The sequence below is a fragment of the Callorhinus ursinus genome, unplaced genomic scaffold (genome assembly GCF_003265705.2).
Source record: "Callorhinus ursinus isolate GAN/ISIS: 27379988/994484 unplaced genomic scaffold, GSC_fseal_2.0 scaffold15, whole genome shotgun sequence".
Taxonomy (NCBI): domain Eukaryota; kingdom Metazoa; phylum Chordata; class Mammalia; order Carnivora; family Otariidae; genus Callorhinus; species Callorhinus ursinus.
The window spans coordinates 6619785-6644770 of NW_027397077.1; the positions used below are offsets into that span (position 1 = coordinate 6619785).

At 51.5% G+C, this 24986-nt stretch overlaps 1 protein-coding gene across 3 annotated transcripts in view; it reads left to right on the forward strand.

Moving 5' to 3' along the window:
- Positions 1-24986, forward strand: part of BSN (bassoon presynaptic cytomatrix protein) — a 93620-nt gene that overhangs the window by 27512 nt on the left and 41122 nt on the right. For all 3 annotated transcript variants that reach the window (XR_012380885.1, XR_012380886.1, XM_073901201.1), the window contains exon 2: positions 23307-23715. Coding sequence is in view for 1 of the 3 variants with exons in the window: in XM_073901201.1 (XP_073757302.1) it covers positions 23307-23715 (409 nt within the window). In the remaining 2 variants the exon portion in view is untranslated. The remainder of the gene's footprint in view (positions 1-23306; positions 23716-24986) is intronic.

A 24986-nucleotide genomic window follows, 5' to 3' on the forward strand; every position in this document is an offset into this window, starting at 1 on the left:
GCTTCCCGCTGAGCAGGGAGCCCGATGAGGGCCTTGATCCCAGGATCCTGGGACCATGACCTGAGCTGAAGGCAGACGCTTAACAACTGAGCCACCCAGGCGCCCTGAGAGTTCTTCATATATTTTAGATACCAGTTCTTTATTGGCTTATGTGATTTCAAATGCATTCTCCTACTCTGTATCTTGTCTTTTCATTTTCTTCACATGGGCTTTAACAAAGCAAAACTTTTTATCAGCTTTTCCTATAATGGATCATACTTACAGTATCAAGTCTGAGGGCTCTTTGTTTTTTTGTTTCTTTTTTTTAAGATTTTATTTCTTTATTTGACAGAGAGAGACACACAGCGAGAGAGGGAACACAAGCAGGGGGAGTGGGAGAGGGAGAAGCAGGCTTCCCGCCAAGCAGGGAGCCCGATGTGGGGCTCGATCCCAGGACCCTGGGATCATGACCTGAGCTGAAGGCAGACTCCCAACGACTGAGCCTCCCAGGCGCCCCGAGGGCTCTTTGATTAGCCTAGATCCTGAAGATTCTCCTGACATATAAGTCTGTTATCTATTGTGAGTTAATTTTTGTATAAGGTATGAGGCTTAGGCCATGGTGGTTGTTGTTGTTCTTTTTTTTTTGTTTTGAGAGAGAGAGAGAGAGTGTGAGCAGGGGTGGGGGAAAGGGACAGAGGGAGAAGGAGAGAGAAAATCCTAAGCAGACTCCATGCCCATTGTGGAGCCCCATATGGGGCTCCATCTCACAACCCTGGGATCATGACCTGAGCTGAAATCAAGAGTAGGGTGCTTAACTGACTGAGCCGCCAGGCACCCCGCCCATCTTCTCCTCCCCCTCCCCTTCTCCCCTGCCCCTTCTCCCCTCCTCCTCCTTTTTTTGTCTATGGATGTCCAATTGCTCCAACACCATTTGTTGAAAAGTCTGTCTTTCCTCTATTGAGTTGGTTTTGCACCTTTGTAAAAAATCAGTTGAGCATATTTGTGTGGATCTATTTCTGAATCCTCTATTCTATCCCATTGATTTATATGTCTGTACTTCTGCCAACATCACACTCTTGATTACTGTAGCTATATAGTAAGCCTTAATATTGGGTAGAATAATTCCTTGCACTTTACTCTTCTTTGACACATTTATTTTAGTGTTCTAGAGCCCATGCTTTTCCATATAAATTTTGGAATAAGTTTATATATGTCTATAAAAAGCTTATGGGGATTTTGATGGGAATTGCATTAAACCTATAGATCAATGTCGAGTCTTCTAGTTCATGAACATACTATGCCTTTCCATTTATTTAGGTCTTCTTTGACTTCTTTCATCAGTATTTTGTAATTTTTGGCATATAGGTCCTATATATGTTTTTTAAATATACACCTAAGTATTTAATTTTCTTATTTTCTTTGGTGTGAATATAAATGGTGATGTTTTTTTGTTTTGTTTCATTTCAGAGGGGGGAGGGGTAGAGGGAGAGGATCTTAAGCAGGTTCCATGCCCAGCGCAGAGCCGATTTGGGCCTCAGCCTCACAATCCTGAGATCATGACCCAAGCCAAAATCAAGAGTCTGACACCTAATCGACTGAGCCACCCAGGCGCCCCTCAGTGGTAATGTGCTTTTACTTTTGATTTTTTTAAAGTAAGCTCTGTACCCAACATGGTGTCTGAACTCACAACCCCAAGATCAAGAGTCACATGCTTGGGGCACCTGGGTGGCACAGTCAGTTGAGTGCCTGACTCTTGGTTTCCTCTCAGGTCATGATCTCAGGGTTGTGAGATCAAGCCCATTGTCAGGCTCTATGCTCAGCGGGGAGTCTGCTAAAGTTTCTCTCTCCCTCTCCTTCTGTCTCTCCCCACTCTCTTTCTCTCTCAAATAAATAAATAAATCTTTTTTTTAAAGAATCACATGATCTACCGACTGAGCCAGCCAGGCACCCCTACTTTTGATTTCTTCATGTTCATTTTTAGTATATATGATTGATTTTTATGTGTTTTATATCCTGTAACCTTGTTGAACTCAAGTTCTATGATTTTTTTGTAGATTCTTTGGGATTTTCTATATAGACAATCATATCATCTGCAAATATATACAATTTTATTTCTTCCTTTCGAATCTGTACACCCTTTATTCCTTTTGCCTGCCTTGTTGCAGCAGCTAGAACTTGCAGTTCTGTGTTGATTACCAGCAGTGAGAGAGTGGCTGGAAGTCAGGGTTGGACCAAGAGATTTCTGGACATCAGATTACCTGGGACGGTGAGACCAGAGTCCAGAGGGCTTGGAATGGCAGGCAGGATTTGGACTTGAGTCTAAAGGTGGCAGAGGAACTGTTAAAGGTTGCTGAGGTTTGTTAGGAAAATTCTTCTGGCCACTGTACGTGACATGCATGGAGGAGGGGAACCTGGAGCCCTTAGAAATGAGTGGAGCCTGTAGTCACATCCCAGAGCCCCATCTTGGAGCCAGTGATAGAGATTGTTGAACATGGGTCTGAGACAGAAGAATGGCCCATAGGGAATGAGGAAGGAGTAGATGAGCCATCTTCAAGACTGGGTCAAGGCAGGGCAAGAAGCCACAGTACTTTTTTCCTTAGCCCTTGTGATGTAGTCAGTGACCAATGGCAGATCCCAACTCTGTATGGGAGGAACCCCTCTAAGGGAGCAGACAGGAGAGTGGGTTTTCCAGTAGGAAGGTAGGTGGTAAGGGCCCTGGGCTCCAGAAGAAGTGAGGGATGGTGGCCTGGAAATGTGGCCAGAAAAATTGGAAGAATAGAGGAGATGGTCTGCAGTACAGGTAGCAACCATCGATGCTGCCTGAACATCACCCCTGAGACCTTCTCCCTGAAGGTTCTATGGAAGTTAAGGAGATTCTTAGTTGCACTCCTAGGCATGGCAGTCTCCAATGGACTCAGCTCTGCTTTTCTTTCCAAGGCCTCATGAGATGTGTGAGTGACCAGAAGCCTGGAGAGGTCTTTCAACAAGAGCAAAGTTTCTTTGAGGTTGGTCTTCTGAGGGTAACACTTCTTCTAGTGCTACTTTGTGGCTTTGTGTCCTGGCTAAAAAGTTTGAGGGTGAAGCCATGTTTAGATCTGGCAAACAGAACCCAAGGGTCTGGAGCAGATTCCCCTTGAGATCATTTTCTTCCCTGAAGTCCCTCCATGGCGTCTCTTTCAGAGTGAAGGCTGAATTTCAATCTAGCCTGGTATATATCCAGCCTCTGGATGACACCAGAACAGTGTTTCAGTCTTTTTTTGTACGTATCACTAGTATGGTTTGCTTCTAAAGAATTTATTCTTTTATTTTTTTAATAGGAGGGAGTTATTAGATTTCTGAAAACTGTGGGATTTGTTGAAATGAGTCACAGCATTTGGCTGAAATAGAGAGGACTCCATCTGTTGCCTTTGCGTGGTCTCCAGTTCTGTTCTATGTGACTGAGCTGTAAGAGAAGCCGGAGAACTTGGTGTTCTGGGAGCTCACCATGACTGGCCCTGCCTGGCAGACACAAGCCTCACCAAGTAAAGATATGGGGAAGTGGACCCTGTTTCCTGAGAGCTTCTCAACTTGAGATCCCAGCAGTTAGCACTGCGTTTGGGTGAGAGGGGGTGGGGGGGCAGGTACCAAAGGCTCCCTGTTCACTGACCTCTGTCAGCAATTTCTTTGGAGTGCCCTTGAGTTTACCCCCTGGGTGTCAGAAAGGGGAACATCCACCGCAGGGTTGGTTGCCTCAGGGCTTCTGGGCCTGCTGAGCCCTGATGCTCTCCTCTGTCTCCCTGGGGTTAGCAAGACAACTCATTCTGACTGAATTGGCTCTCTGAGGACAGGTGGCAATGGCTCAGGTCTGGAGAGGTCATGGGAGTGTGAAACTATGGCGGGGCGGGGGGGGGGGGGCAGGGGACGGGGTCAGGTTTGGGGAAAGAGAGACCTAGGTACCACAGCTGAGCTTTATGCACATGACTTTCTCTCTTTAAATCTTGGCTTGCTCACCTGGGCCTCCTCTGAGGAGCTGTTGAGGGTTCGCTGGCACAGGCAATGTGAGGGGTCGGGTATGTGCTAGAAATGGCCAGTTTCCGGCCTGCCCCCCCCACCCCAAGACCCCCGCTTGGGTGTGGCTCACTCCCTTCTCCCCGCTGGCCTCTTTCAGCAGGGCCAGATCGTCCTCATGTGCGGAGAAAGGAGAGGGGTGCTGGGAGTCAGGGGCACAGCACAGAAGATGCCGCCCTCCCACGCACTTCCCTGCAGAGGGGCGGTGGCTCGGCGGGTGCCGGAGCCCCGTGCTCAGTCAGCAGATTGGCCTGACCCACTTGGCCGCTCACATACTTGCCTCTCACCGGCCCTTGGCGGCTGGCCTTCCACGCCCCGCCCCGAGGAAGGGCTGTCCCCAGCCAGTCGTGCCCCTCCCAGGCCGCCCCACTGCGTTCCTGTTCCCACCGGCTTCTGAGCTGTCACAGGAAGCGCCCTCACCTGCATGGCTCACTCCCCTCTCCCCGTCCTGGTGGTGCGCCGCCTGGCAGTGCAGGGCTTGGGGGGGGCGGGGGCTCCTCCTGTGGGACCAGTTGGAAGGCTGTGTGGCCGTGTGAGCAAATGCCACAGCGTTCCGGCGCCTGCTTCAGCCCCCGCACCCCGCGGGGTGTATGGCAGGAGTTGCTCGTCTTGGTTACCCGCCCCCCACCACCACTCAGCATCGTAGGCCCGTCAGATTACAACATGGTTACCCAAGGAGCAAGGGAGCAGAGCCTTGTGGGAGAGGGCCCCATGTGTGAACAGTGTGAGCAGTGCTGAGTGGACCCTGCTCCGTGGCTGGAGATGGCCCAGAAGCTGGTCCCTGCGACAGAAGCCAGGAGCTCTGAAGACCCAGGGAGACAGATCACTGCGTTTTGGGTTGGGTGTTTCCCCTTTCTGGTACGTCCATGCAGCCTCTCCTTCCCAGCAACCAGCAGCTGCTTGCTTCCACCCTGTGGGTTGGTTTGGACCACTAGCCTCTGACTAGGCCTCCCCTGGCCTCCCCCGTTTGCTCTAGCTTCCTTCATTTTGGCACAATAAGAAATTCCAGGCTTAACAATTCTGCCCCTGACTTTGCCTCCCTGACAGTGATCCTGGGGATCATCCTGGAACAGTCCATAGACATCTTCCTTTCCACAGCTCTGAAGATTCCATTATTGTGGCTGGAGTATAGTTTTATTCAACCAACTCGTACTGAGGACATTGGGGTTGTTTTCTGGGTTTTACTGTTACAAGTAGTTCTGCCATGCATCTCCAGGTGTATATGTCTTTTGTATTTTTGGACCTGGACCTTTATAAGCTCTGAGTCTCTGTCCAGTTTGTGTAACAACTTCCAGAGAGGAAGCATGATATCTTTTGAGCATTTAGGATCTTCTGGCCACTACATAGAGATCATTAAAAGACCAATGGATGAAGATCATTTAGAAGGGAAGCAAACTGGACGTGATTTAACTTGAGGAAAAAAGGCTAAACACTCACTGGCTGAACTAGAAGCATCGCAGGGGTCCTTGAAAGGCCGGATAGAGTGTGGGAAGAGAGCAGGACTGTGAAGACGTCTGGCACTCCTCAGTGTTGGGTCTGGGAAGGAGCGGACACCCACAGGTGGGGTCTGCCTTGCGGCGGGCCAGGTGGGCAGAGGCGGCTCTCCGCAGCCCAGGAGAAGTGACCTCTGATTTTATTCGGGGAGTTTCTCCACCCGCCACCCCTGCCCTGCTCTTTCCTTGTTGAAGTGAAATTCCCATAACAATAAAATTAACCATTTTAAAGTGTGTAACTCAGTGACATTTAGTACCTTCACAGTGTTGTGCCGCCACTGCCAAAATATTTTCATCACCCCAAAAGAAAACCCTATACCCACGAAGCGGCTGCTCCCCATTTTCTCCTGCCCTCAGCCCCAGGCAACCACTAGTCTGCTTTCCATCTCTATCCATTTACTTCTTCTGGATATTTCATAGAAACGAAATGATACAATGCGTGTCCTTTTGTGTCTGGCTTCCTTCTCTTAGCACAATGCTTTCCAGGTTCATCCACATTGTAGTATGTGGCACTTCATGCCTTTTGTTTTATTTATTGAGGCAAACTATACATCACCTAAAATTTGCCATTTTCATCATGAGTGAACATACAGTTCATCAGCATTAAGCGCATTCACACTGTTGTGCAACCAGCACTACCATCCATCTCCAGAACTTTCTCATCAGCCCAAATTGAAACTGTGCCCATTAAACCAGCTCCCCATTCCTCCTCCCCAATCCCTGGCAACCACTGTTCTGCTTTCTGTCTCTGAGTCTGCCTAGTCTAGGTCCCTCGGATAAGCGGAATCATTTAACGTTCGTCCTTTTGTATCTGACATTTCACTTAGCATAGTGTCCTCAGGGTTCCTCCAAATTGCGGCAGGTATCAGAATTGCATTTCTTTTTAAAGGCTGAATAATATTCTATTGTGTGTATATGCCATATTTTGTTTATTTTTTCATCTGTTGACATTTCATCTGTTGGACATTTGGGTCCCTTCCCCCTTTTGGTCGTTGTGAATAACGCAGGGATTCTTGAGTTCTAGCAGCCTGGTTCACAGTCAGAGCAAAGACACGTGGATGAACACTGAGATGAGATGCCAAGGCTTGGAAAGGAGTCCGGAAGCAGGGTTTGCTCCCATGTCCCAGGCTTCCTGGACCTAGTCTTACACATCCCTCTCCCCGCTATACACCTCTAGCCACAGCTGCCTGCTGGGTGCTCCCTGCCTGCAACACACACTCGTGCAGGAAAGCCTCAGCCCCTGACATTTCTGCCCTTGGGACGCCCTTCCCTGGGCCTTGGCTCGGCCCCTCCCAGGATGTTTGCATGGCTCTGCTCTGGTGTCCCCTGTCCAGAGGTGCCCCCCGACTCACCAGGGTCGTCTTTCTCCTTCCTTGTTCGTACTGTTCTAAGCACTTATTACACTGTGAACAAGTCAGACGTACCTATTTATCTTGGTCTTTGTCTGTCTCCTGTACCGTAAGGCAAGTTCTGCGAACTGAGTGGCCTTGTCGGCCTTGCTCACTGCTAGGTAACCAATGTCTGCAGCGTAGTCTGGTGCCAGGCGCCCTGTAGCTCTTGATAAGGATCTGCTGTGCACTGAAGCCTCCCACTTGTGCTGTTCTGGCTGCCATTGGAGCTCCAATGCTTCTGTCTCTCCCTCTTGCACTGGGGTTTGTATTCACCATATCGTCATTCCAGGCACCCCACCCTGGTTCTCTGGAACCCCAGACTACCCCAGACCCCTAGCACCTTCCCCAGACATTCGTTCCACCTTCTGCCGAGTACAGCATTGCCCTCACCCCTCAACAGGCTGTCCAGACCCACATTCACTTGCTTGTTCCCCCTAACCAAGGGGACCTTTGGGTCTGCTACCCGAGCCTGGCCCTCAGACCCGGGTCTTTGCTGTCCTATCAGCCATAGGCCATATTGTTCTACCACTTTCTGTCCCTCAGCATTGCTGGTTGGACTTCCATTACTTCCCACTTCCCTAAAGACTTTGGCATCAAAATGCCAGGCTTCCTGCCCACTCCACTTGCTGTCAAGCCAGGGAAGGAAGGAAGGGAGGAAGGAAGGAAGGGCTAATGTTTTCTCAGTGCCTACTGTGCACCTGGCACTGCTCTCCCTCAGGCTGGGGTGACCCTGGCCCCTCTGTTGGCTCATTCTGGGCCTGGTGACTCAGGGCGTTGCCCTTCCCCTTGGGAGCTGGCCTCCTTGACAGTGTGTTACTCATTATTCAGTGGCTCACCATGTGCCATGAAGAGTGTGATCACAGGTGCTCACACATGCTCACACGAGCATGCGTGCAGTCACGTGCATATGCACAGACTGGAGCACATGTAGCCCTGCACACGCATGCTCACATGCTCGCGTATGCCACACTCACCAGGGTCTCATCATGCTTTTTTCTCAGGTCTTAATCACCACTCTCAGACCCACGGGCAGGTATTTTCCTTGTGAGAATATCTATCTTGATGGGTTTTAAGCCCAAGTAGCTGAGTTTAGTGCTCTCAACATGTGAAAACATGTCAGGTAGGAACATAGGTATCCCTCTGCCTCTGCTGCCCAGACACAGAGCCCTGGGCAGGGAAATAGAATAGGGAAGGGGTGTCTGGGTGGCTCAGTCAGTTAAGCGTCTGCCTTCGGATCAGGTGGTAATCTCTGGGTCCTGGGATCAAGCTCCACATCGGGCTCCCTGCTTGGTGGGGAGTCTGCTTCTCCCTCTCCCTCTGCCCTTCCCCCCTGCTCATTCTCTCTGTCTCAAATAAATAAATAAAATCTTAAAAAAAAAGAATAGGGGAGGGAGCCCCTGGTGCTCAGCCAGAGGGGGGGCCTCTCCTGGCCAGAGGTGGCTCCGACCTCCTGGAAGGGACTTATGCTCCTTGGATGGGGATTTGGGCCTTAGGCTAGGCCCATGGGGCCTCATGAGAGAGTTAGTTACCCCAGAGCAGGCTGAGCAGTGAGGGGGGCATGAGGATCCGTCCTTGAGCCAGCAGGGGAGAATGGGAAGGTGGGGTGTTGAGGGATGGGGGCACCTCCTGCAGGAAGCTCTCCAGCCTTTCACCTTACTGGGGAATCTCTACCAGTGGGAGGCAAGCTCCTTGAGGGGCTGACAGGTGAATCTCCCACAAGAGGGATCTAGAAATGCACACCCAGCACCTCCTGGGCCCTCACAGTATAAGGGAGGGCAAGAGGCAGGAGCCAAAGTGCCTCAGGTAGGTAGTAGATTTCTCCTTCTGTGTTAGACTCCTCGGAAGTGAAAGGTGAGCAAAACTTTAGGGGAAAGACTGCGGAGTTGGCAAAAACAGAAAATGAGCCACCATGCTTGTACATTTTTCTGCAACTGGGCTCACAGGGCAGGTAGGACAACGGACTTGGCAATGTTGAAGGCTGGAAGGGTGCTGGATGGCTTTCTTTTTTAAATGTCCTTAAATGTCACAGTGGGAATTATTTAGAGGAGGGTGTGTTTTTTCCTGCTGGAATCTTGAGTCTCACATACCATCTCGAGATGCCATTCTTTGCCCTTCTGATTTTCTTGCACAAGCCCTATAAAGGATGACATTCAGTAGATGGACACCCTCTGGTGTGGGCGATTGGCCTTGCACTGCCCTCCATGAGGGGAGAGGGGGAGAGCAGACCAGAGAGGGGCCCACAGGAGCTGTCCTGCCTGAGGCTGGAGGAGCCTGCAGGAAAACACAGCACATTTCTGCGACTGGGCACCCTGTGGAAGGCCCTGTAGAGGGCAAAGTGCTTGAGCTGGATTTTAAAAGTTGAATTGGGTTTTAAGGAAAAGGCCTTCTAGAAAGAGAGCCGAGCACAAGCTGGGAGGGGTGATAGTCAGGTGAGGGGCCTCCGGACTCCCTGCCTGAAGGCAGTGCAGGAAAAGGAAGGCACAGAGGTAGGAGAGATCCCGTGTCGGGGGGCTTTGAAGGCAGAGGGCCAGTGCGTCCTGGGTTTGATGACAACCGTGGAGTGCAGTGACCCACCTCTGCTGTGGGGGCTGGTGACGGTTCCCTCCTGCTGGGCAGGAAGAATGCACACTTAGCACGGTGTGGCCCGAGTGAGCCTCTGGGGCTGTCGCTGTGCAGCTGCCGCAGACAAGCCCTGCTGCGTTCAAGTGGGCTTTCTGAACAAGACTCTGGAGCTGGGCCTGTCCTGTGTTGGTCCCAGGCTTCAGACCCCTTTCTCCCTGCACCATGCCCCCCCCCAAGACTATCATCAGCCCGAGAAGTCTATAAGCCCCAGGATTGTGACAACACATCCTCTCTCTTCCACGGCCGGTGTGCCAGCCACCACTGCCACGGAGGACCCACCTATTTCCTAATCGTTCATCTCAGCTCATCGGTCATTCAGTCCACAAACATTTACTGAGCCCTGCCCTTGCCAGGCCCTGGGCTGGCCTCCAAGGACACTGGTGACCATGTGTGGAGGAAAGGCTGGTGGCCTGCTTTTCTCTGGAACCTCCCCCCTCCCCCGTCTTCCTCCATGGTTCTCTCTGACTCTGCCAGTCCACATTCATTTGTCTTCCTGGGGGCCCCCTGAGCCCCCTCCACCTGCCCCTCCACACACATACCTGCACATTTAAGTTCTAATTATTTTGTGTATGCTACATGGAGTTGTGTGTGTGAGAACACTTGCTTTGAATTCTTTTATCTGTAACAAATTTGAATTTGCCACAGGTATTGTTCAGAGGGTTTCCTTCTCGTTTTATAACCTGTCCTGTCTAGTGCCAAACACTGCCTGGCTCCACGCAAGGGCTGTCAGCCCTTTGTCCGAAGGTGGGATTCTTGAGCCATTGGAATAACCCTGCCCAAGAGCTAGCCCAGTGCCCTGGGCTGTGGGGACAAGTGACAGAAGGGTGAGTGCCAACAGGGTGGCTCTGGGAGAGGGTGGGGGTGGTACCCCTTGTATGGATTTACTCAGAGCTGAAACTGAGGGCTGTATATGATCCCCAATCATAATTTTCTTTTACCTTTTTTGGGTTACCGATACGTTTTTCCTTATTCTTTATAGAAAAATAAAAATCAAGAAAGGTATTGCTAGTAAAGAAGAAGTTTTTTAAAAATTTTAAATAAAAAAATAGCAGTTTTGATTTCTAGACAGATTTTTTTTTTTTTTTTAACATGGAGTGGGTAGACATTACTTGGGTAGTTCTTTCTCTCCAAAATACACAATAGACATAGTCTTTGGATACCACTGGCTTCCCATGAGAAAGGAGTCAAGAGATCTCAGCCAGGTAGGGTTTCCCTAGAAGTCTGGAGGAACAGGCATTGGGGTGCTTCCAGGTCCAGCAGAGCACCCTGCACACAGCAGGTGTTCACCCAGTTCATGTATTAATGATGCAGGCACTGGGTTAGCTTGCTAACTGCACCGTTGGCCCTTGTCTTCCTGTGCTTCGAGCAGGGCTGGGTGTGAAGTAGGCCCTTGGCCATCTTTGTGGGCTGAGGCTGTGTCCTGGTAGCCCCCGAGGGCAGGGTGAGTGCTAAGTCCTCTGCCCTGGGTCTGAAGACTGGACGAGAGCTTGTGGAGTTTTCTGGCTTCTGCCCTACTGGGCTTGGCAAGGGAGAGTAGGGCCTGTGGCTTCCACAGTCACAAAGACTTGTGGTTTTCTCTTAACTATCTCAACTTTCTGATCTCAGCAGATTTTGGAAGAGAGCTGACAAGCACAACACGGTCCCCTTGGTAAAGGCTGTAATAGTAGAATTTGCAGGAGCTAGAAGCTGGGAAAAGCTGGCTTAGCTTTATGTAATGACTTCTGACTCCTGATTAGAGCTTCCTAGCTTTAGGAGCACTCCCCTTGAGCCAGAAAACTGGGACACTTCACAGCTCAAAGTTGTCACCATGTGGGGTCCTAAAGCAAGTGTCTCTAAGCCTGGGGCTGGGTGGGGAGCAGGAACATCAATGGCTTGGGCTGGATCAGAACTCCTGGGCTACACTTGGGGCCATGGCACTTCCAGAAGACAGGGTCGGTCAATGTGAACAGAGGGCCAGCACTGGGGCCAAAGCTTTTGAAAAGGCTATGGAGAAGGCGCTAAGAATTTGCCTCTGTGGCCCTGTGTCCCCTCAGAAAGATGAGTCAGGTAGGAGAGTCCTTGGGGTATCTGGCTGGCCTGGAGGCACTCCTGAATGGTGCCCTAGTCATCATGGGCTGGAAAAGCCAGGAAGTTCCTTAAAATGTAAATGCCGTGCATAATGTAGGTCTTGGTGTGGGGATGCACTGTGATTTGCCCAGACAAGTGTCAGGGTCCTGGGTTCAGTCCTTATGGTGCCCAAAGGGACAAGTCCCTAAGGTTGGGTCCCTTTCCTTCTCTGGTATCCCAGGTCAGGTCCAGGAAAGCCTGGGAGGTGATGAGGAGAGCCCTTCAAGGAGCTGCTGACCTGGGGCTTAGCTCTGGGTGGGGACTTCAGTCTGGCTGCCTGCCTGGCTCCTTTTCTCTCCTGTGGCCCTTTTGGCTCCCAGCATGGGCCCCCACCTCCCCTGGCTCCGTCGGGAATCTCCTGCTGATGAGCTCTTTCCCAGGTCTGTGGAATATGTGGGGGAAAAAGGCATCAGGACACTGAAAACATTAACACTTCCCTCCTACTGATTTCTAGCTCAAGAAGCCAGCTCCTTTATGCACTATAGTAAAACCCAACCTTTGGATCTCTTCCCCTTGGAATTTGTGGTAATTGGCTAAACCAGATCTTTGTAAACTGTGAATGGTATAAATATGACTGTTCAATTCACCTAAAAGAAGTTACTTTCAAGCCTTAGCAGCGTCATTTCCTACAAATCCTGTCAAATTACAAATTATTTTTTATCAGTTGATTAAGAGAGCCTGTAGAACTTCTGCTTCCTCCAGCTGGCAAACAGCGATGGCACCCATGTTAGATTCCGGGAACTCCTGCCCTCATGGGGGTGCTCAGTCCAAGTGGAAAGACATACAGTAAACAGTACCTCGAAAGGGGGCAGCACTGGGACTGGGGTTGGAGGGACGTGCATAGGGAGGGAGACCCAGGAGGCTCCACACCAGAAGCTTGGGGGAGTTGTTCAGCTGGCCCTCTGGAGAGCCTGTGGGCATGGATGCAGGAAAGCTGCGGGCTGGTCAGGAGCTCCCAGGCCTCAGGCAGGGCTTGCACTGGGGACATGTGAGTGTGCTCAAGTGACAGGCTAATGTGATAGCCTGGGGCCTGCTGGTCATGAGCCAGATCAGCCATTGAGGAATTTGGCTCCCGTGGGCTTCAGGAGGTCTGGTACCTTCTGAAATCAAACAGAAATGTGTATGAATGTGTGTGTGCTTTTTTCTTTAGGGATGAAATCTAAGGTGTTTTTAAAAAAATTTTTTTATTTGTTAAAGATTTTATTTTTGAGTAATTTTTACACCCAGCATGGGGTTTGAACTCATGATACTGAGATCAAGAGTCACATACTCTACTGACTGAGCCAGCCAGATGCCTCCTAAATCTAAGGTTTTAAATCAGATTTATAAAGGGGTTCATGCTTTAGAAAACTTAGAATATGCACAGGTGGAAAGCCAGAGAAAAATGGTATTTGTTTTGGGTTGTAAAATGTCCTCTGGTTAAATGTGATGAATTTAGAGTCTCTTTGTTCATTCTCCTTACTGAACTAACGAGAAGCTATTTCACTGCAGGGGCAAATGTTAATGTACCTATAAGGGGAGCTGATCAGGCTGGCCCAGAGCTCTCCACAGTGATGGTCGGTGCTAGAAAAGAGGGGCTGTACCTGCAAAGTCCTCAGGGGAAGCAAGTGTGAACCTAGAATTTTATATCCAGCCAAGCTGGTCAAGTTTAATGACCACAAAGATACGCTCAGATATTGAAGAACTAGGGAACATGATTCCTACGAGCTCTTGTTCAATGAGCAAATGAATGAACATTTCTAGAGAGAAACTCCTTAACACCTGAGCGGAGAAGCCATGACCAAAGGACTAGTAACCCCCCAGCAGAGTCCGGAGACCAGGGGGACAGCGTGTGGCACCACTTGCACTCAGGCAAGCTACCATCCATGCAGCGCCTGTCACAAGCACCACGGTATAAGAGACCTTCAGTTACACTGAGCCTGTGGCATTTGATGCTTCAGCTGACTGATGCCCACGTACTGCTCCCGTGGCTCTGGGAAAGCCATGGGCTGGAGGTGCAAATGGGACTGAAGGGAAGGTCAGAGATGAACACTACATGGATCTGCTGCTCCCTTTCTGGCGGGGATTGACTTGGCCCCAAGTGGCCCTGGCCCAGCTCTCAGGGAGACACTCCAGTGGCTTGGCTATCACCTGAGGCAGGTCGAAGGGTCTGGTTTCGTTCTGCCTCATGGATGACAATTCCATGGCCTTTGTGCTTATGTGCCCTGCTCCCGGGTTCGTGACAGACCTTACTAACCGATGGTGACAATCTTTCCACTGATCTTTCTCAAACCCAGCTCTCTGTGCAGTCACTACCAACTAAAAGGTTTAGAGGAAAGTTACTCTTATTACCCATCCTTGTTCTGGATTCTGGAGAAGGGCAGGGCCAAATCACAGCGTTCTGAGAGATGCTCTTAGGCCTTGGACCCACACAGGCCCTGGGGCTGGGGAACGAGCTCCCCAGGGCCTGCTTTCCTTGTACCTGTCGCCTGCCCCCACCCTTGCTGCCGTCTCTGGTGGTCTCTCCTCTCGTGCTGGCAGTTCCCCTGGCCTGTGCTGGGTGGCAGTAGCTCACATGCCCACCGGTCCCTCGGGCCACCTTCTCTACCATCCTGACCCACCTGGCGAATCATCCCAAACTCCCTGCAGACACAGCTCACTGCCTGAAGCAGGTTCTCTGCTGGCCCAGATGGACTGGCCTGGGACCAACTGAGGCTTGTTGTTTGGTCCCAGGAAGAGTTCCAACTGCTAGACGATTCTAAGTGAAAAGGATAAGTGGAGGTGGTGTGTACCTCCACATGGGTCTGTGTGCTCAGGGGTATGAGTATGTGTATGCCCAAGTGCAGAAGCTGTGGGGGCTGTCACCAGGCCAGCACTTTGTCCCCACTTGTAGGGGAGGAGCTAATTCTCTGGGGTCTTTTGGGTCTTGGAACCTTATCTTCACGGTGGGGCAGCAGCTTCCGGGGGTTGGAAGTTAGGAGGGGAGGGTGTCAGTCTCTGGGGAAGCTCTGCCTATAGCAGTGACACCCTACCACAACCACCCAGGAAGCCTGTGCGTAGTACCTTCCCTCCCAGCCAGCAGGGCATCCTCGGGCTGCAAGAGAGCCACTCAGAGGCTCTGAGCCCGTGGTCCTGGCTTCTTGTCCCATCAAAGGCTCTGAGTGCAGTAGCTGAGTGTTATGGAGACACCAAAAGGAGTTTGCTCGGCTAACAGCAACCTCTGTACTGTTGCTGTCAGCCGAGCAAACTCCTTTTGGTTCATAGGTGGACAGGCAGGGTGGTGAGGGCAGCCCCCAGTGGCCTGGGGCGTCCCGACACTGACCTAAGTACACCTGCAGTGGAGCAGGGCAGGGGGCAGGAAAGAATCTGGGGTCTGGGCCACCAACAGAGTCCTTTACAGATTGGGAGATCAAGGATTTCCTCAGCAGAGGAAACTGGGGCGCACGTGCCAAGGAGGGGAGGGAGATGAGGCAGCCAACTGAGGATGGAATGAAAACTCCATTTACATATATTTCCGATTTCTTCCTTTCAAACTTTTCCATTGGGGGAGGTGTGTTATTTTATTTTATTTTATTTTATTTTTAAGATTTTATTTATTTTTTGACAGAGAGAGACACAGCTAGAAAGGGAACACAAGCAGGGGGAGTGGGAGAGGGAGAAGCAGGCTTCCCACGGAGCAGGGAGCCTGATGTGGGACTCGATCCCAGGACCCCAGGATCATGACCTGAGCTGAAGGCAGATGCTTAACGACTGAGCCACCCAGGTGCCCCAAAGTTTAAAACCAGTAGTGAACTCTCAGAATTTCTACTTCTGGTATGAATTATTTGTATGCAAAAAAAAACCAGTCTAATTTTCTTTTTTTTTTTTTAAGGATTTTATTTATTTATTTGACAGAAAGAGAGACAGCGAGAGAGGGAACACAAGCAGGGGAGTGGGAGAGGGAGAAGCAGGCTTTCTGCTAAGCAGGGAGCCCGATGTGGGGCTCGATCCCAGGACCCTGGGATCATGACCTGAGCCAAAGGCAGACACTTAACGACTGAGCCACCCAGGCGCCCTGGGGAGGTGTGTTTTATCAGTAATATATGTGCACGTAATTGGTGGATAAACGTTCATATGTTGGGGCTAGGCAAATATGTTTTATTGATAGGGACACATGATCAGAAATGCAGAAGGCCACTGGCCTCAAAGCTGGGTAGGTCAAAAAATGTTTTCTTGTGTGGATACTAGAATTTTCTTCTAAATTCAAACTTCCTGAGTTCTCCCATCCATTCGTGAGAGAGTTGCTCCAGGACCCAGGACCTGTACCCTGCTTCCCAAGATTCTGCAACCCGGAGATGCCGGGCTGGCGGTATCGGTAGAGCGTGTGACTCTCGATCTCAGGGTTGTGAGTTTGAGCCCCACGTTGGGCATGGAGACTACTTAAAATTAAAAAAAAAAAAAAAAAAGCCAACCAAGATTCTGCAACCCTTATTTTCTGCCTGAATCCACAGGGACCACTGGTTGGCCCAGTGGTCCTTCCTGTCGTGGGTCTGAAAGGAGAGGGTCCTCCCACAGCATCTGCCTGGTCATAATTGCCTATTAGAGAAAGGTCAGCCATGAATTTATCAAAACCTTGTTTGAAGCTGTGGGACTCTTCCGGCTGCTTTGACTTAGAAAGACAGCTTCCTTAAGTTCAGTCCCCTCCTGGTGAACAAAGACAGTCCTTGATGGGTGTGAAATATTTCTCTTTTAAATATTCACTTGGAGGTGGTGGGGGGCGTGCTCTAGAATGCCACCTGGTGTTCCCTCCAGAACCCATCCTGTCTCCCTGCCTCCCTGCTTTTCCTTCCTTCCGTCTGGTCAGCCTGAGCAGCCCTCTCTGAGTGCAGCTACCAGAGTGGCTGTAGGCGCCTCTCCACTGTGGACCCGGGCAGCCACATCTCTCCCTGGTGGCCCTGTCCTCATGGATGTACCCAGGGTCTGGAGCCTCTTTGGTTGGTGGAGCTTGTTGGCTTCATGCCTGTCCTGGGATTTCTGACAGAGGCAAGCCCGGTTCTGACCAGTGCAGTCTGGATCATTTCTCCCAGCAGTGGTCATGGTATGGGGACAGGAGGCTGAGGGGGAGGCTGCCCGAATCGGTTCTGTGCTCCTCCCCAACGGCACCCCTGTGGCTGGGAGTGTCCTTCCAGCCCTGCCAAACAGCTTCAAGACTTGTTTCTAGTCAGTAGCCTGTAATGCTGAAAGGGAGGAAAGCTGGTAGAAATCCAGCTATTTTTACATCCTCTACCTTTCTTGGCTATCTTTTTAAAAATATCTATCCCTAGATAAGCCATTTTTAGTCTTCCCTGCTTGGCTTCCAGCCACTCCTTCATATCCCTGTTCTCACCTACTTGTCTCTTCTGCTTTATGGCACAGTCCTTCTTTCCTCCTTACTCACCTGCTCTTATCTCAACCCTTGCCAAGGAGTCGTACCCCCCAGCAGCCTTTGGGAGGACTGTTGGCCTCATGGGGCCTCACTGCTGATAATCCAGATCCATGAAACTGGGTCTTCTGTGGGGCTGGGCTGGGTCCTACTTGTGGACACCTCCCTCCCCCTTTCCTTCCTCTCTCCCTTCTCCACCCAGTGGAGATCTTTGTTAAGGAGGGCCACGTGAGGAGGCCCAGGGCCACCCCAACCACCCTGGTCCCTGTGGGACTTGTGTCCAGGGATATGTCACAGACGAATCTCATGGATCCCCTGCCATGGGCAGATCCTTGTGTTCAGCAGGATGGGGAGTTAACCCCTCTCAAGTTGGTCCGGGTGGGCGAGGGCTGGGTGGTCACAGGGTGTTGCCCTCATGTGTGTAGACTTTTCTTCCATGCCTTCTCTAGCATTGCAGCCTTCAGGCACAGAGGTTCCTCATAGCACATGGTTGAATGTTCCTCCTCTGGCAACTTCTCCAACCTGGGGGGGTGGGTTGTGTCTTTTTGTTCTTTCTCTGACTGCTCTGTTTCAGGCATCTCCTCTGCTCCCATAGATGCTGGTGCTCCCCATGGACCTTTCCTAGACCACTGCTCCCTGTGTGATCTCTGTCCCTCAGGCTTGCCTGTCAATTGAACCCTTAACTCTCCCCAGTAAAAATATATGGACTTACCTGAATTGAATCCAAGCTCTGACCCATCTCTTGATGTCTCTTGCACCCACCTCCCCACCTCAACAAAACCAAACCCAGCCTTGTGATTTTGCCTTTTCATGCCCCATCCCCACCCACCAATTGGCTTCTCTCCCTGAATTCCCCATCTCAATCAAAAGGACCACTCCTCCCCGGGCCTCAAGCCAGAATACCCCCCCTGAGCCTTCCTTCCCTCTTACCCCATGGACTGTCTCCTGGGCTAGTGCCTTATTCTCACTGTTTCCCTGCCTCCACTGTCTCCTTGACACAGACCCAGAGCACTCTCTTGTTGGAAAACCTTAGAGGCCTCGCTCTCTTGGCTTTCCCCTTTTTAGCTCTAAGCTTTCCCATAGTTCAGGTGGTTCAAAGCGCGTGACTGCTGGGAGCTGTTCTAGGTGCTGGGGATGGCAGGGGACTTAAACCAGCTGGGCCTGCCCTGCACAGCCACTTCCCTCCTCTGTCATGTCATGTGCTCTGTCATGCCTCGGAGACTTTCCACCTCTGCCTACCATGCCCTTTCACCTCATGGAAAAGGCTAGTTAGACTTCCGCCCCTCCCCTGGGCCATGTGGTGGCATGGCATGCCGTGATTTGTTTGCACATCTGTCTCCCCTCTAGACTATAGGCTCCCAGAGGACTGGATCCCTGTCGGATTCACTTTTTAAAAAAATTTATTTCAATTAAATATCGAATAGGTATTTCTAAAGAATATAAAAATACTCATAAAGTATGTATGAGGTGTAAAGGATAACAATACAATGAACACCTGTGGACCCATTGTAAGAGACATAATTTGTTCATTCGATCATTACCTATTACAGGGCCTGCAGCCATGCCAAAGGCCAGCCAGTGTTTGTCAATGACTGCATTCCCAAGTGAATGAAGGAGTGTGGTTTTCTCTGTGAGTCTCTCAGCGTTGCGGGGCAAACTCCACGTGAAGTGGTCACAACTGAGTTGTGTTGCTGCCCCCACTCGGTCCCACTCTGAGCTCGCTGCTTACACGGCTGTCCGTTTACTTCTCATATGCTTATTGAGTGCCCACTGAGTACCAGGCATGCTGTGGGCCCGGGCTACAGCGGGGAGCAAACTGTCAGAGACCTTCTCCTGGGGCTCTTCCACTTAAACAGCTCTTCAGAAAAAAAGGAAAAAAGAATCCAGAGAGCCCAAACTGCAGTGCTGCCCACTTCTCTCCAGCCTCACCAGGCTCCCCGGAGTGGCAGAGTGGGACAGTGGTTAAGGACAGGGACCGCTGGCCTTGATATAAATCATAATGGCTTTGTGAGTTACGTAACTTCTCTGGGCAGTGGTTTCCTTGTCTGTATAATGGGCAAAATGGGTCCTACCCCGTGGCTTTGCTGTGAGGCATAAGGGAGTTAACATGTGACACGTGCCTGGCACACTGCAGGGCTCGTGGCAAGGGCTTGGTTGGCGTCACCCCACTATGCTCAGCACGGCGTGCTGTGTGGTGGGGCTGGGGGTGCGGCCAGTGACCGGAGAGGACGCCGTAGTCATTTCTGCAGTTCTCTGCAGGGAAGGGCCAAGTGCTGCGCTAGTCACATGCCATGCCTCGTTTCCTCAGCTCGAACAGGCTTTTGGGCCACGTTTTGTTGTTCGGAGTCATGACGTGCCTACAGCGCATCCATTCAGGAAACAGCTGTTGTGTGTTCAGTGTGTGCCAGGCGCTGCGCTGGGCTCTGGGATGCAACTATGGAGATGGCACACAGAGGCCCTGCCCACAGCAAGCTGGCAGTCTGATGTGGGGATCGCCGAGGGTACACAAAAGCAATACAATGATGAGCCAGAAGGTACTCATGCCATGGAGAACAAAGAGGCAGGAGGGACAGAAGCTGCACTTTATTATTTTTTTTTAAATTAATTTCTATACCTAGTGTGGGGCTCAAACTCACAACCTCGAGATCAAGAATCACATGCTCTTGTGACTGAGCCAGCTGGGTGCCCCAGAGCTGCATTTTATTTTATTTTGTTTCATTTTATTTTATTTTTTAAAGATTTATTTATTTATTTGAGAGAGAGAGAGAGAGAGGGAGTGTGTGCATGAGTGGGGGGGAGGGGCAGAGGGAGAGGGAGAGAATAGCAGGAGATAAGGCCAGAGGGAAAGGGGCCATATCTCATGGGGCTTAGAGGCCATTGTAAAGCCTTTGGCTTTTCTTCTGGGAGGGAAAGGAAGTGTTGGAGGGTTTAGACAGAGGAGGGAAGTGGCTGCCTTATGTATGTAAGGGATTATCCCGGCTGCCGTGTAGAGAAGACCACAGGGGGTGAGTGGAAGCAGCCAGGCTTGTGCGGAACTGAAAAGAGAGGATAGTGTCCTGAGCAAGGTGGAGCGTGGAGGCAGTGGGAGTGGCCAGACTCTGAAGCCAACAAGATTTCCTGATGATTGACATAGATGGGAGAAGAAGGGGTGAGCGGTGGCTCCCAGGGGAGGCTGGGAGGCGCATGTGTAGGGGAAGATGAGGGCTCAGCTTGGACACACCAGGTTAGAGATGCCTATATATGTGCGACGTCTCAGTCAAGATGCAGAGTTGGCACTTAGACCAGTGAGGGGCCCAGGGGAGAAGTCTGGTCATTGTCACCGGGTAGCGGGATTTTAAGCCTTGAGTCTGGGTGGGCCCTGAGACCCAGGATCGTGTGTACTCAGAGAAGACCAGGTCCCTCCAATGTGAGGAGGGGGTTCTGGGACTGGGGGAGAGTTTAAACCAGTGTGGCCAGGAGGGAGGAGGAGGTGTTCCAGGAGGCAAGTGGAGAACATATCTCAGGAAGGAGGGAGCACTTAGCACTATCACATGCTGCTGCTGAAGTGGGATCAGGAACTGAGAAGTGACTGTGGGACTGATAATGTGGAGGCCGTCAGTGACAGTGACCCGAGCAGTTCCTGTGGAAGGGTGTACGGAAGCCAGGTGGGCCTGGGTTGAGAGGAGGGGAGGGGAGGAGAAAAGAGATGGACACATAGCTAAAGGCGGAAGTGGGTCAAATTTATTTATTTATTTATTTATTTATTTATTTATTTATTTATTTATTTTTGTGGGTGGGAGAAACATGTTTGAATGGCAATTGAAGTCATCCAGGAGAAAGGGGAGACAGATGGTGAAGGAAGGGGGAGGATCTGTGAAGGTGAGAAGTGGGGGCAAATACTGGGGGATAGACATCAAGAGGCTGGGGATGTGCCCCTTCCCCTCCAGCAGTTCCCCCTTTCTTCTGGAGACAGCAGGTGGGTTGTCAGTGAAGAGAGGGAGAGACATGTTGGAGGCTTGAAGATCAAGGGGAGAGGGTGAGGAATCATCCAGGAGGTCGGGAAAGTGAAGAGTTGGCAGGGAGCCCTTGCAGGATGGACTTTGCTGGGGGGCAGAAGGCATTGTTTGCTTCTTCACTGTCACTACAGCTAAGTTGAAAGCTAACTTGAATCTGGATCTCTGTCACAGAAATTTTGTCCCCAGAAAGACTACACTGTGATGCAACATTGAATTAAAATGCCATCATGTGCACGGAAGATTGCCTGTCATGTATCAGGCAACTCACATACAGTAGAGGTGGCTACGTTCCTCAGAAGACACCACAGACCTGCGCAGCCTGGGAGAGGGGCTGCAGCCCCTCCACGTGATGGAAGGAGCTCTCAGTAGCTTCTGATTAGCTTTCAGGGGCGTTTTTGGTTTTGCTTAATTTTAATTCCAGTAGAGTTAACATACAGTGAGGAGCTGCTTTTCAATTCCAGCCCCACGCCTGGGTGGCTCAGTCACTTAAGGGTCTGACTTTGGCTCAGGTTATGATCTTGGGGGTCCTGGGATCGAGCCCCGCGGCAGGCTCTAAGGTCAGTGGGGAGTCCGCTTGTCTCTCTTCCTCTCCCCCTGGTCGTGCTTTCTCTTTCTCAAATAAATGAAATCTTGAAAAATAAATAAATAAAACAGTAAGTAAGTAAATAAATAAATTCCAGCCCCAAATCATTCAAATAAAAGATGGAACTATGAACTTGACCAAGTGGGAATCTTTCTTTACCTAGAAATTAGTTTACGGGAAGGCACTGGAGCGCAGGTTCCAAGTGTGGCCCAGAGATGTTGCGGCTGCCACATCCTGGGCCTCACAGCTGATGGCAAGGTGGCCCAGAGGGGCTAGACTCAGGCTCTGGTGATTCTACTGAAGAAGAAAGTGGCAGGTCCATGAGACTGGGTAGGTGCATGTATGCTGTTGTTAGTTGATGAAAGAAATATTTGATAGACACGTAAGAGTGTTTCTTTTTTCTGGAAGAGTCTTTGTTAGACCAAGGGTGTGGCGCTCCCTCCCCCCACCACACACACTGTTCCTCAAAAAGGAGGAAAAACTGCAGACTGTCTTGGAGCGGGCCTCCCCAGGGGGGATCCTGGTCTCCCCTCTGAAGTGGCTTGTCCTAAGAGGTTCTACCAGTTGGCAAGCAGAGGGCTTTCATCTAGGGGCAGCAAACTTCAAGGCCCCTCTTGTCAGTCAGGCCCTAGGAGGTCAGGGGGCACCAGGGCAGGCCCCTCGCAGGCTGCTGTGGCCTGGCCTCCACAGTGGCTCTCAGCCAGTCTAGCCTGCCTGCTGGGTGCCAGGATCCATCCCAATGAATACAGACTGAAGCAAGGATAGAATTTCAGGGAAGCAATACAAAGCATTGCCTTTTTGGCTTTTTGTGCTCAGCTTCTTTCAAATTAGAAAAGGAAAATTGGGAAAAGGAAAATGAGGAGACAGAGTTAGCCTAACAGTTTGACTTTCTACCTCACCGAACTGCTCAAGTCTGCTGGTTCTTCTGCAGCTGCACCAGGTTGGGATGGAGATGGGGGTCAGGCACGTTGAATCTCCCTCAGTGGCTCCTCAAGGGCTGGATCCTAGGACTCCAATCCCCCTCGCCCCCAGCCTTGCACTAACGGAAAGTAACACCTCACCCATCTCCATGGACTTGCTCTAGCATCGGGCCTGGTGGTGGACTGCCAGAAAGAAGGTTCCTTTGTCCCTGCCGGAGACGGCATTAACTAGTCATTGGGATGCCTCCCCCACCCATCTCCAGCTGGCTGGGGTCAGCCTTTGAAGGGGACAAGAGCTCTGCACTTGAGCTGCAAGTTGGGATCACCTGGGGAGGGAAAGATACGAATACCAGGGTCCTACCCCCGCAGGTTCTGATGTCATTTGTCTGGGGTGTATAGTCTGAGAGTCAGAAATTTAAAAATCACCCCAGGTGTTTCTAACGTATAGGTTTAGAACCTTGGTACTCACCATGTGGTCCGCAGACCATAGTCTAGGGATCACCTTAGAGGTTGTTAAAAATGCAGCTCTCACCCTAGACTTACTGAATCAGAATCTGCACTTGATCAGGATGAAAGAGGGGAACTCACAATCCTACCACGTGGCCTGGTGCTGAGGGTTCGAGTGGGAGATGCTTGTCAGAGCTCATCAAACGGTGGCCGAGAGGATGCCGCTGGACAGGAAGAGGAGGGTGGAATGGGGCTTGGCAGGGCCACCTAACTTGATAGAGCCCTCTGCGGGCTGCTTCTCTGAGAAGTGTCTCTAACGCAGTCATTTTCAATGTCATTTCAGCGTTTCCAGGAGACTGGACCCCAAGGAGCCCCCGGGTAGCCAGAGAGCAGCTTCCCCAACCCCGAAGCAGGCTTCTGCTACTGCTCCCGGTCGCGAGAGCCCCCGGGAGACAAGGGCGCAGGGCCCAGCAGGCCAGGAGGCTGATGGCCCCCGCAGGACGCTGCAGGTAGACAGCAGGACGCAGAGATCAGGGCGGTCCCCCTCTGTGTCACCGGACAGAGGCAGCACCCCCACATCACCCTACTCCGTCCCCCAGATCGCCCCCCTTCCCAGCAGCACGCTGTGTCCCATATGTAAGACCTCGGACCTCACGTCGACCCCCAGCCAGCCAAACTTCAACACCTGCACCCAGTGTCACAACAAGGTCTGCAACCAGTGTGGGTTCAACCCCAACCCTCACCTCACCCAGGTAATCACCTTCTGCGCCGGCTCCCCGCACCTACCTTCCCATGCCTCCCTCGGTTCCCTTCCCCCCCACCTTTTCTTTTAAAGTAGGTTCCACGCCCAGCATGGAGCATAGCGGGGCTTGCAATCACAACCCTGGGATCAAGACCTGAGCTGAGGTCAAGAGTCGGACACTTCACTGACTGAGCCACCCGGGCGCCTCTCCCTTCCCCTCTTCACCCAACTCTCTTTTCCTGGTCATTTCCCTTGGCCACCGGAATTTGTGTCTTCCTGGCTCCAAGATGTGGTAGCAGAGAACAGGCCTGGTCGCAGATCTCCCGAGGGATTCCTGCACCTCCTGAAACCGCGGGCAGAGTCCCAGCAGAGAAGATGTTTTCTTACCCGGTGCAAGTTTGACCCAGAAAAATGGCCTCAGAGAGGGCCAAAGACAGGCTTCCGGGCAACTTTCCTCAATGGATACTCATCTGGGGAGGGCCACGGGCAACTGCAGGCCGGAGGGGAGGCAGATTTGCCTGGCCCTAGGCCGGCCTTTCTCCCTGACAGTGGGCAGTGGAAGGGGGTGCTGGTGAGGGAGGCAAGGTTTCAGGGGAGGCAGGAAACGGCCTTCTAGTTGCACTCTGGGAAGCTTCTCCTCTGGGTTTCCATTCCAGTTGGCTGGGACCTGAGGTGGTAGGGCGGCTAGCCATCCCCAGAGAAACAACTTCGGGGTAGAGACCCAGGCTGGGGGCCAAGCATTCACAATGGGTGACAGTGTCCTACTCTAGGAGGCCACTGCAGGGCCATTTCCATGAGATTGACCTCCTTTTTGCCCCAGAGGACCCTGGGTCCTCAGCCCCATCCTGGCTTTGTTCAGGATGCTTTGGGTTGCTGGGGGATGCTCAGCCAAGCCCCTGGAGGCTCCTTTTGGAGAGTTGGAGGCTGGGTGTCCCAGTGCACTAGTAGAGCCGGTGCCATGCCTCTGAAATGAACCAAGCAGGTTTGCTGGCTTCCTCCCTCTCCTCTGGGATAACCCGGAGAAGTCTCTAGCTCCTCCCCCAGGGCCCTGCCCTTGGGCAGGATGGAGCATGGCTGGCTGCAGGCACAGGCATGGCTGCCTCTGGGACTATCAGCAGCCGGAGCCATTTGGACCTCGTGGGTGGGGGGACAAGTGAGAATAATTGTTCGCAGGTCGGGGTCTATTTGTGACATGAGGTGCCGTGGGTGTGGGATGTGTGGTTTGCAAGAGGTAAGTGTGAGATTCTGAGGAAGGAGCTGCCGTTGTGGGGAGATGACTCA